General features: G+C 43.6%; 1 protein-coding gene across 1 annotated transcript in view; it reads right to left on the bottom strand.

The window, feature by feature from the left end:
- Positions 1-372: 372 nt before the first annotated feature.
- CPQ (carboxypeptidase Q) overlaps positions 373-12,651 on the bottom strand; it is a 718,960-nt gene continuing 706,681 nt past the window's right edge. The window contains exon 8 of the mRNA XM_075316234.1: positions 373-893. Coding sequence (XP_075172349.1) covers positions 733-893 — 161 coding nt within the window. The 3' untranslated portion in view covers positions 373-732. The remainder of the gene's footprint in view (positions 894-12,651) is intronic.

The raw sequence follows: 12,651 nt of genomic DNA, 5'->3' as shown, positions 1-12,651 counted from the left end.
ATCTTGTCAGCCTACTCACTAGCCAGGGTGAGTGCAGAGCTAGTTGAGGGCCTAAGGTAACTGGTTCAGCGACATGTAGCAAGAACCTGTATAGGGACGCTAGGGAGCGCAGGAATCAGCTTGAGGTGAATTGAGGAGGTGTCCCCTCACCCTTATGCCTAGCAACAGGAACCTCCATTGTATCGTGACCTGTGTTCCCGGTGTGTTGTAACATCTTCTTGGGGTTTACCAGGTACTAGGAAAATTCTGCTAGTCATGTTCGTGACATACATATTGAGATAGGATCTTAACGATGGGTCTACCCCTTTAATGATAAAAGATGATGGCTTTCATAGGTCCTTTGCCCATTCAATAAAGACACACAAAACCTGGTTACCGAAAAATCAATTTTTTTTTTTTTCAAGAAAGATGGCAAACAGCTTTCCAAAAACCTCAGAAGTTGAAAAAACTTGAAAACAATGGAAATAGATACCATTACAATATAGAAATATAGGAAATAGCTACTAATACCAATCTTGCAGGAAGATGTAGATTGTGTAACAATTAAAATCATGAACAGAAAAAAAAAATATCTACCGAGTGGGGAAAAATCAAGAGAAATAATCAAACTTCATCTCCGGATATAAAATATACATTTTATCAGCAAGCTCAGATTGTATAATCAGGCAGCGGAAGAGTAACCATTCTTCTGGTTCTCATTGTAAAATCATCCTTCGGACGTCTTTTTTATTGTTATCGAGGCAGCATTTCCTCCAAATCAGCAACCACGTAAGCGACAACAGTCCAGATCGCCGCACAGAGGTTCATCCAGATGGGGTTCTGGACTGTCATTGTGTCTCCTTCTGAATGATGGAACCAGAAATATTTACTTATGTCATCAAGGAGACTTGCACCTACAACATAAATTATACAAGGTTATTAATAACAGTAGAAGACAAGATGATAGACACACAGACAAATTTGGTGTCTGTCCCTAAGAAGAAGTGGGGTTTCACTTCGAAACGCGTTGAATAAAGCACCCTTCATCTACCGCTAGAGTTTTTATCTATCTATCTCCAGCAGCGCAGATTGTTCCAGACAGATTGGAGAATGTTTTCACACACCATGATAATTCCAAAGAAGTGATAGCCACCAAAGAGGAAAAAGAGGAAGACAAGGAGAAGAAGAAGGAGGAGAAGAAGAAAAAGGAGAAAAAAAAGAACAAGAGGAGCAGAAGTAAACAGAGGAAAAGAAGAAAGGAAAGATAGAGAAAAAAAAGAAAGTAAGAGGAGAAGAAAAAATAAAAGGAGAACAAAAAAACAAAAAGGAGAAGAAGAATGTTTTCACTTACAATGATACTTCCAAATAAGTGATAGTCACCAAAGAGGAGGAAGAGGAACAAAAGGAGAAGGAGGAGAAGAACAACAAGGCTGAGACCACACGTGGAGTTGTTCGAGTGCTTGAATGACATTCGGCACACGCTCACAGCACAGCAGGAGCCAAGTGTCATGTGAGTGTGATCCGATCATGCGATCAGATCACAATTGCGGAGGGAGGGCCGGCGCTGCGGAAGGGTTTATCTCCATATCTCCTCCGTTGCCGGCTGATGCGAGAATTGCACTGCTCTCATGTTACACGGGTGTAACGAGAGAGCAATGTTATGTTTCTCTCACCCCATAGAGAAAACTTGTATGGGTGCGAGTGGAACAGGATCGCATTGCACCTGCAGTATGCTGCGACTGTATTCTCGGTCCGATTAGGGCTGAGAAAATAATCACTCATGGGAGCTGCCCCATAGAGTAACATTGGTCTGAGTGGAATGCGATTTTTTTTATCGCATTCCACTCCCGCTGTTTTTTTTGCCGTGTGTCCTAGGCCTAAGGAGGAGAAAAAAAAAGAACAAGAGGAGAAGAAGTAAATGGAGAAGAAGAAAGGAATGATAGAGAAGAAAAATAAAAAGTAAGAGAAGAAAAATTGAGAATGGATAAAAAAAACAAGATGGAGGAAAAGAATAAGAAAAAGAAAAAAAAGGGAGAATGAATATGACGAAAAAGAAGAAGGACAAGAAAAAGAAGAAAAATACAAGGTAGGAAAAGGACCTGAAAAGAAGAAAAAGGAGATGAGGAAAAAGGGGAAGGATTAATAAAAGAAGATGGAGAAGAAATAGGAGAAGAAGAGAAAAAGGAGAAGGAAAATAAAAATAAGGAAGAGTAGAAGAAGAAAAGAAGGCAGAGAAGAAGACAAAGAAAGAGGAGAGGAAGTAAAAAGAAGAGCAGAAGAAAAAGGAGAAGGAGACAGAATGGATGAAGAACAAGACAATAGAGCATAGCCTATTGTCTTATGCCTGTGCATTTTACTTACATAGGCTATAATGCAATTTCACATATCTGTATGACAAATTAAAACTAGTTTAGTATTAAAACAATAAAACTACGGAAAATGTTAAAAATTAGAAAATAAAGTTCATAACTAAATAAAATAGTAGTGCAAAAAAAACCATAACCATGATTTAATTAATCCAAATTAGCGGATTGTAAAATTCATAAAGTATCCCTAAATTTGTAATGACAATTAATGTAATTGGTATAATCAGACAAATTATAGAGAAATTACATTTTCCATTTACTCAGCTACTTTGTGTATAAAGCTTCTACGCAGACCTATGCATCTGTATAATAACAGAACTCAATCAGATACAAATTAAGGGTCCTTAGTAGCTGATACAAGAACATCTCAGTCAGTCCTGTACATACCGCCACTCTATTCACATGGGGATATGGGGACCTTCATTCTTGTGATCAGTGGGGGTCCCAGCAGTGGGATCAGAAACCTATTACCTATCCTAGTGATAGGTGACACATTGTGATTGGATTGAGGTAGACTTCTTTTAAGGGGCTCTATATTGTTTTCACAGGTGTGTCACGCTTGACAGACAGTCTTGTAGCTTCCAGATGTAGAAGATCGCAGCTTTTGGCTACACAAGGTACTCACTTTCTCTTTAGGATCCTGTGGATTTCCTCACCTTTGCAGCTGTTAATATTTAGCATTTCCCTTTGTGTCTTTAACCCTAGAACGCATACCTGGGGCCTCGCAGGCCTTCTAGGTCACTTGTTTTCTATGGAAGATTTCTATGGTTGCGCGTTCTAGGGTTAAATGCCCTCATTCCTCCTTACTCTGTGCTGGTGCTAGGTCTAATACCCTTAACAAGTCTTCAGTGCAAGCAGTCGGCTTGTATTCACCCAGAGAAACTTTGTTATTGTTGCAGTTCGTTTCCCTCAGTCATCTGGAGATAAGTTGTTTACTTTCCCCTGTTCGTATTCTCTGTAAAGCTGGGTTTACACACTGAAACTTTCTAGCGATCCCACCAGCGATCCCAACCTGGCCGGGATCGCTACAAAGTCTCTGGTGAGCTGTCAAACAGGCAGACCTGGCCAACGACGCAACAGCGATCCGGACCTGCAGAGCGACCTAGCTGGTTGTTGGGGACGTTGTAAAGCAGCTTTTTGAAAGGGAAGTCGCTGTAAAGTCCCCTTTACACACTGAAACTTTCTAGCGATGCATGCTGCACAGCGGGAAACAAAGGACCTAAGAATGGTCCTGAACGATTTGTAGCGATCACAACTTCACAGCAGGGGCCAGGTCGCTGATGTGTTTCACACACTGCAATGTCGCTGGGGAAGTCGCTGTAACGTCACAAAACCGGTGACGTTACAGCGATGTCGTTTGAGATGTTGCAGTGTGTAAAGCCACCTTAAGGTCCATTAGAGCTTAGTGGGGTTGACTAAGCGCTCATCCCATCCTTTACCTACCTATGGCCATTTTCAGGGTCAGGTATCAGGCTCGGCGCATTGGTGTGGAACCTATGTAGAGTGGTGAGGAAAGCCAGGGACCAGCAGTAGGTTTAGTCAGGGGTCACCATCTCCCCCTTCCCTAGACAGAGTGTTTCCCTTCCCTTTCGCTGTTCACTTGGTACTTCCCTGTACCTAGGGTGACAATTGTGCAGTGCTTTTACATTATGTAAATTGACTACTGTATGTGTTAGCCTATTATGAGCATTTTATGTAGCACTGCATTGTATATTTTTTGTGCAGAGGCACTGCTACATAACATATAGATACATCGTTGAAGGCTTTTTGGTCAACATATGGTAAAGTTATTTGGCAACCCTATTATTTGACGCTTATAATAAGCCACAGTATCAACATCCATACTCTGATGGCACACCATCTGTCCAAAAGACCATCCCTGATCAAAATGATTTGCAAAGTTGCTTGTATTTTTATTTTTTTAAAATAGTAGTTGCATTTGGTGAATAAAATACCGGCTGTAAAAATATGCACATCCTGTCACGACTCTCTGTGCAGAGCATCTCACAGACCTGGAGACCACAGATCTGGCAGTGTGTCCATTCCTTGTGCAGAGCATCTTGCCCTCTGAGATGCTCTGTAGCACCATCCTTGTTAATGACCTAGCAGCTTGGTCACTATGCTGGAGTCCAGGATGGGTCTGGGAGGTGCTGGTTACTCAGCTATTCCATCTTCCGGGTAATTGCTCAGGCTTCATTACTGAGCATGCTCCCCCAGATCTCTGCCAGTTGTATTCTCTGGCTCTGCTGTGTGGCCATAGTTTGTGTGTCTGCTAGTATTCTGATCTTGGTATTCTGACCCTGAACTGTTATTGGACTTCCCTCTGCCCGCTCCCTATTCCTGTCGTGCATTCCTGTCTTGGACCCCGGACCGTGACCTGACTACTTTCTTTGCTTGCTCCCTTTTACTACTACGTGCTCTTCTGGTATTGTGACCCTCGGATTGTGCCCTGACTACGTCTCTGTTTACCCCTTATGATTATACATAACCTCCTGATACCAGATCCCGGCTCTCCTGACTACCCTTCCATTCATGCGACCCCCGTAAGGTGGTGACAAGCATTACATATCCTTTAGAACATCTACATATCTACATCTTTGTTATCTTACGAACTATAAACCTTTATTTTAATCCAGCAACTTAAAAAAAAAAAAAAAAGATCAAATATCAATTAGATGAACCGTTCTTCAATACCGGAATACCGGAGAGAGAGTCCTTTAAGGTTTCACGAGTGAATGATGTGTCCATTTAGTGTAAGTATAAGCTATAGTCTCCACTTCCGGACATTACGCTGAGGCAAGACAAAGAAGAAGATGCAATTTCACAGTGTATTTCTTCCCCTTTAGAAAACCTCAATTACTTACATTTCCCTTCCTTGCTCCGTGAGCTGAATTTACATTTTGATTTCTTTTCTAAGAACTCGGCATCTCCACTCTTATCTTGTGATAATAATTACTTTGCCACCAATAGAAACCATTCGCTACCTTTAGTAAAGTGGCAGTTAATTAAACTTGAACACCCACTTCAAAGTTTAATGAATTATCTAGTAAAGGTCTTATGTAATATAATACTGACTGTAATCACAGTGGCTTAAAGAAAACTCATTTATATTGACCCTGATTGAAAAAAAAAATGAAATTTATTAAATATGACAGCTGGAAATACATTTTTGTACGAATAGGAAGATGAGGAAACTTTGTACAATGCAATGCAAAAGGGAATTAGATTGGAACTGTAGGCGTGCAAATAAAAAGAGTGCTGAAATGGGGACGAGGGAAATAGAGGTTATTAAATTGGTGACTTTTAGAGAAAAGAAGGAACTGAGGATAGATTTACACTCCAGCAGGATAAATGACAGGGTCAATAACGGTGGGTTTCACGGTTATAAGATCTATGGGATTTGAAGTGCACATTTCTAATAGGAATAATCTACCCTTCCTCAGACTACACCGGAGTATTTTCTAAAACATGGGCCCTACATGTGCCATTTATAGTACTGGTGTCTTATTTGGTTGCAGGAAAGATTTTGGGCAATCGGGCTCCATTGTAACATTTACCTTGCCCAGTTTCAGTGAAGCGTCCCGAAGAGTGGAATCCAGGTGATAGCTGCGCCTGCCTACAAGACAATTGGACACCTCCAGTCCTTATCTACTTGGTCTGCTCCAGTGTTGCTGCTTCTCCTGTCTACTATCCATGGTTGCATCAACTTGTTATGGCAATTGTTAGCCACTGATCAAGCCATGGAGGTATTTACAAACATCGCCGCCTGTCATGGCGGCATCGGGACCTGTTCAGACTACTGATTTTGACACTCAAACTGATAACTTCTCTGAGGTCTGTAATCAATGCAGGCTAACTCAGGCATCAACCAACAGATTGGTAGTTTATAGGCGGGCTAGCAAGAGTTAGGGGTACTTTGCACATTGCGACATCGCTAGCATCGGCTAGCAATGCCGAGCGCGTTAGTACCCGCCCCCTTCGCACATGCGATATGTGGTGATTGCTGCCGTAGCGCTAATGCAGCTTCACACGCACATACCTGCTCGGCGACGTCACTGTGACTGCCGAAATATCCCTCCTTCAAGGGGGAGGTGCGTTCGGTGTCACAGCGACGTCACCGTGACATCACTAATCGGCCGGCCAATAGAAGTGGAGGGGTGGAGATGAGCGGGGCATAACATCCCGCCCACCTTCTCCCTTCCGCATTGCCGGCGGGACGCAAAAAAGGAGATGTTTGTCGCTCATGCGGGTTTACACACCGCGATGTGTGGACCTGCAGGAACGACAAACAACATCGTACCTGCGGTCGACCCGACATTATGAAAATGTCCGACGCTACACAGATCACCGATTTTCAACGCTTTTGCGATCATTTATCGGCGCATCTAGGATTTACACGTTGCAATGTCGTTACCGGCGATATTCCGGATGCGATGTCGCAGTGTGTAAAGTACCCCTTAATGTCTGTTGGTCTGCTTGTGAATCATCTTTGATCACATGTGTGGGGGACAAATCACATCCCCTCCTATATATGCTAACTGGATACTTACATTAGTACCAGCTATAGTTCATCTTAGCTAGTTTGGTGATCCAGGCTAACTGGTGGTTGTAGTACTTGTTGTTGTTGTGTGTGGTTGTGGAGTTAACCTTTGTTGTCTTTTTGTCACTACCGTCCTGCTGTTGCTTTTCTCCTGAGTCTCTTATTGTTGATTCCTGTGTGTTTGCAGTGTGTCAGAGTTTTGGTTTTCCCCTATCTGTCTTTATCTGTATTTCCATCTCTACTGCCCCTTCCCTGGTGGGAGAAGGGAATCAAATCAGTTGTGGTCAGGAGATTAGCCAGGCATGGGACTCAGGCATCTCCACCATTAAGTGTAACTCTGAGGTTAGGGATAGTCTAGGGATCCTAAGCAAGATGGACAGCATAGGAGACCCTGTCCATCAATTTTCTAAAGTCAATAATGACAATGACTATTTGAAAATTTGCCATGGATTAACTTTCTGCACATAGTATTGATACCTGACCATTTTCAGCATTTTTTTGAGGGCTTGGAAGAGATTAAAGTAATAAAATACAATATATGGTTTCCTCGCCCCTTGTGCTGCTTTCTGGTCCTCCAAGCCGGCAATGTAATTATATGCATCTCACACGACACATGACAGTATGAGGCCAATCTCTGACCTATGCACCTAAAGAATCAAAGTCTGATTTAGATGACTAAGGAGCAGTGGCAATGGTGAAAGAATAGAAAATAGATGAGGGTGGGTTAATATAATATTGTGTTTTGGGGTCTGTATAGACCTCAGAACATAAAAAATGAGTAGCTGCACCTCCAGCTAATAACTGCACCCAGGCTGCAAGTTAACTGGATATCCCCCTTATCAACTATGCCTGTTCCAGCGATCCTGCAGCTCTTGGCTACTATTCATGATTGCATCAATTTGTCATGGCAATTGTTGGACTCTGTCAAGCCATGACTATTTCATCGAAAGTGGTCATAGATTAACCTTCTGCATCGTGTCCCTAGCATTGTCCCCTAATTCCTGTAGTTCTGCTCCTAATATCATCTCCTGGTTACATACTAATTTCGATTGGACTCTTGCAGCCTTTCTCCTCCGAGCTAGAGAAACAAACTGTTCCAAAATAGAATTTGTTACAGCTTATCACATATCCAAAAATGTTGGCATTTGATTTCAACAAATCCAGCAAAATGGAGGGATGGTGTTTGCCATTCTCTGCCTCCTTTTTTGGACTGGAAAAAGATTAAAGTGATAAAATACAGTATACTGTTTCCTCGCCCCTTACGCTGCCTACCAGTCCTTCCCACCTGTCATCCGGGGCTCACACAGCTGCGTGGGGGGGTGGGGGCGGCATAATGACTTGACTGCCCCCCATATGACAGTGCAAGGCCAATCTCTAATTTCAGCATAGGAAGGGAGAACCAAAGACCAATGTGGAGGACCAAGGAGCACTGGTGTTAGCAAAAGGACAGATAATAGCAAAGGGCTGGTGAATAAAATATATTAATTTTTTTTATCTCTTTCCTTCCCCTTTATTTATTACGATTTGGGTGGAGACAGAGTATGAAAAAAGATGTGATTTAATAGTAAGTTGGACACTTGACTCAGGTGGATTTTATTAAAACCAAATCGAATCTGCTGGCTGGATGGAACAAATTTGACCAAAAACAAATTTTAATAGATCTCAACTCCTTACTCCTATCCAGTTTAAGACCTGTGACTACTACTTGACTTATCTAGAATTTCTTTGGCTCAGTATTCTAGCAATGAGTGATGACACTGGAGACTGCAAACCAGGACTCGCCATACCTAGTTGTAGAGGGTAAGGCGGGCTTTACACACTGCGACAACGCTAGCATTGGCTAGCGATGTCGAGAGCGATAGCACACACCCCCATCGTACATGCGATATATGGTGTTTGCTGCCGTAGCGAACATTATCACTACAGCAGCATCACACGCACTAACCTGGTTGGCGACGTCGCTGTGACTGCCGAACAATCCCTCCTTCAAGGGGGAGGTGCGTTCGGCGTCACAGCGACGTCACCAAATGGCCGGCCAATAGCAGTGGAGGGACGGAGATAAGCGGGACGTAACATCCCGCCCACCTCCTTCCTTCCGCATTGCTGGTGGACGCAAGTAAGGAGATGTTTGTAGTTCCTGCAGCTTCACACACAGCGATGTGTGGTGCCGCAGGAACGACAAACAACATCGTATCTGCAACAGGAGCGACATTATGAAAATGAACGACGTGACACAAATCAGCGATTTTTGTCACTTTTGCGCTCGTTCATCGTCGCACCTAGGCTTTACACATTGTGATGTCGCTACCGGCACCGGATTTGCGTCACTAACGACGTGACCCCGACGATATATCGGTAGCGATGTCACAACGTGTAACGCACCCCTAAGAGTGAAGACCAGAGAGATACCTTAAAGTGGTCATCCAGGACTTTTATTATTTTTCTGTATGAGGCTAAGAAGTAAGAGGGAAGTAGTTGTTAACTACCTATCTGCTTTGCACGGGAACAGCTCTATCAGTGATTCCCCTGCTTCATTTCATCCCTTGCCAACAGCAGCACCTTCTCTACTTGTCTGCCCTTGTAGGAAGTGGGCAGATTGCCCCACTCCTACTGAGTATATATTGTGTTCATATGAATGTATATATATATATATATATATATATATATATATATATATATACACATACACACACCTTTAAGTGTGTTCCTGCTGCTTTTTCTACTCCGTAATGTGTATTACGTAACTTCTTTTAATACAGGAAAAATTGTATTGTCGTTATGTAAAGTATAAGAATAATAATATAGAATGAATAGGATTTAGTGCAACATAGGGGCCAAGTGTGCAGCAGAGGGTTAAGTGGTAGATAGAATGTTTTAGCAATAAGAAGTATTAGGTGCAGCTGGGCCAGAGTGATATAATTTGGTAACTTGGGAGACTGAGAGACATAGGGAGGAGCAGGGCGTTAGAGAGGCAGACAGGCCAGAAAGAGGTGCAGTTCTGGATAGGGGTTCCTGGGATCAACAAGCTCTGTTTCAGGGTCCACCCAGGCCTCAGGATGTATCCTCCATTCTGTCCAATGGGTATGGCAGGCCGCAAAGGCAAGAGACGGGGAACCCAGAAGTAAGACTCAGCAGCTGGAGGGATAATACTCAGACCGAGTGCTACACAGAAGGTTACACCATAGAGCAGTGGCAGGAAACACAGGAGGAAAGTGGCATGTCTGTCCTGGGAAGTATATTCTAAAGGTATCTCCCATGAAGACTGCCGAAAAAAAGTTTGTGTTTGAGTTATAAAGAAACTGTTTCTGTGATGTGTTGCCCAACTACGTCTACGATGGTGACTGGTGACAGGGTGGCTGACAAGCTGCTGAAGATGTAAGTGTCGCACCCCCCGACTGGGTCAGAATACATGCAGAACACCAGGTTGAAGAAGGAGAGTGGAGCACTGTCGGCCATCACCCGGCTCCTCCCTTCACTCGCTCCACGTGGTGTCATTCCAAATGTCTTGGTCATTGACACCCGGCTCCCCACAGTTAGGTAGCGGAGAGCCGGTATGTCAATCAGCGTGACATCTGCAGAGAGACTCCGTCAACAGAGCAGACCAGCAGAGAAGACCCTGATCTGGTTACGTGAAACAGTGGAAGTCAAAAAATCACCATCAGGAGCTGTCCATTACTCCTCTGAGCTGGCAGAGATCGGCACTGGGCACAACAAGAAGGTGGTTAGCAGCTCCCTGCCTGTTAGTTCATAGCTCCATATACAAACATATTAAAAGTCTGGACTAACCCTTATCAACTCTGTACTTCAATCCGCCGAAACTGATTGGGTATGACATGATCCACAGTGATTGGCCACACTGGCATTTCCTTGATGTTGAGACAGGACCAGGAAGCAGAGACCAACGGGAACCCGTTAAGTGTCAAAGAGGGAGTCATGGGGGATCAGTGAGGCATCACCCCTTTTTTTAACCACTCACTGCCCTTTGCAAGCATTTTTGACAACCTGTTGACAATAATTATTAGAGTTGGGAAAATCCATTAGTTTTATCTACCATAGGCCATTTAAACACCATCAGTAGTGGATAAAGCTTTGCATATTCTGTCTTTTGCTGGCTCTGATTGGGTTTTCTAGTAGATAGAATCCCTTGCACTAAAGGTTATTACATCTGAATGATGCCTGCAAGTTCTGAATCACTGTTATATTACAAAGAAATTGTATTCTAATGAAAGGAACCTGTATCCGGGCTAGATAAAGATGAGATGTATCGACAAAAACCATTCCATGCACATAGTTTCCAATACTTATTAAAAGATATATGAACGTGGAAGCATCCGGTGAATTGCTATGGATTGATGTCAGGCTGGTGACATAAAGGTCAGGCCATTGTAAAGGGATATTGAGCATTATCAGATAATTTCTTATTATGTGTTCCTATTTTCTATCAGTTAAATGTTTTTCTGAGAAAATATGTCGTCATACAGATGTCAATTGGAAAGGTCACAAGTCTGTGAAGTGCAAAGTGTGTAGTGGTTGATGTTTTAGTGCTGGAAACTTGGTAACTAAATATATCTTAATGTCCACTTCTTAGTCATTTCTGCTAGTTTGAAGGCGTTTTCTCATCTGAGGATGAAGATGTCATTCTTTGCTAATTCCAAATATTTTGTCTAAAGAAGTTATTTGGGGGCCGATCATAGACAGAAATGTACTAATCTATTAAGGGGTCACCCATTCCTCATCTCGGAAGTGGTTAAGAAACTACTAACAAACTTGTGGGTGGTTACTATCTGGTAGTAAGGGTTTCAAAGATGGTCATAGGCCTAAACATGGCATATGGAAACAAGGTGTCCAAATCAAATGAATGGATAAAGGAAATTTTTGGGTAAAGCTTCCTTTAAAGGGATTGTTCAGTTTTAACTTTTAGGAGTCTATAGCAGTGGTCGTCAACCTTTATGACCTTGAGTGCCCCATCCAGCTCTGAGAGAAGGTGACGATCCACATTCAGCTTAGAGAGGGTCACAACCCACATCCAGCTCAAAGAGAAGGTCGCGAGCCCCTTCCATCTCTGAGAGAAGGTCGAGAGCCACATCCAGCTCTGGAGAGAGGATCGCGAGCCACATCCAGCTCTGAGGGAGGGTTGCAATCGACATCCAGCTCTGAGAGAGGGTCGCAAGCCACATCCAGCTCTGAGAGCGTCGCGAGCCACATCCAGCTCTGAGAGAGGGTCGCGAGCCACATCCAGCTCTGAGACAGGGTCGCGAGCCACATCCAGCTCTGAGACAGGGTCGCGAGCCACATCCAGCTCTAAGAGGATCGCGAGCCACATCCAGCTCTGAGAGAGGATTGCGAGCCACATCCAGCTCTGAGAGAGGATCGCGAGCCACATCCAGCTCTGAGAGAGGATTGCGAGCCATATTCAGCTTTGATAGAGGGTTGCGAGTCACATCCAGCTCTGAGAGAGGATTGCAAGCCACATTCAGCTCTGACAGAAGGTCACGAGCCACATCCAGCTTTGATAGAGGGTCGCAAGTCACATCCAGCTGCCACCCTCTCTCAGTAGTGACACCCAGTGCACCGATTATTACCAGTATAATGACAGCCAAATCTTCTCCATAGAAATCACACCGAGGCAGTATACAAGGATCCAGGAGCTCCGAGCCTACCCCCATCCAGATCTCCTTTTTAATGTGGAGCTATTCACAAAAGTCGCCATCTGGAGACCTGCTCCTCATAGCTGTTTGTTAGACCAGGGGCTTATCACCAAGTTGG

The sequence above is a fragment of the Anomaloglossus baeobatrachus genome, chromosome 6 (genome assembly GCF_048569485.1).
Source record: "Anomaloglossus baeobatrachus isolate aAnoBae1 chromosome 6, aAnoBae1.hap1, whole genome shotgun sequence".
Lineage (NCBI taxonomy): Eukaryota > Metazoa > Chordata > Amphibia > Anura > Aromobatidae > Anomaloglossus > Anomaloglossus baeobatrachus.
The sequence above is the reverse complement of the archived record's forward strand: the minus strand, read 5'-3'. Positions and strand labels throughout refer to the sequence as shown.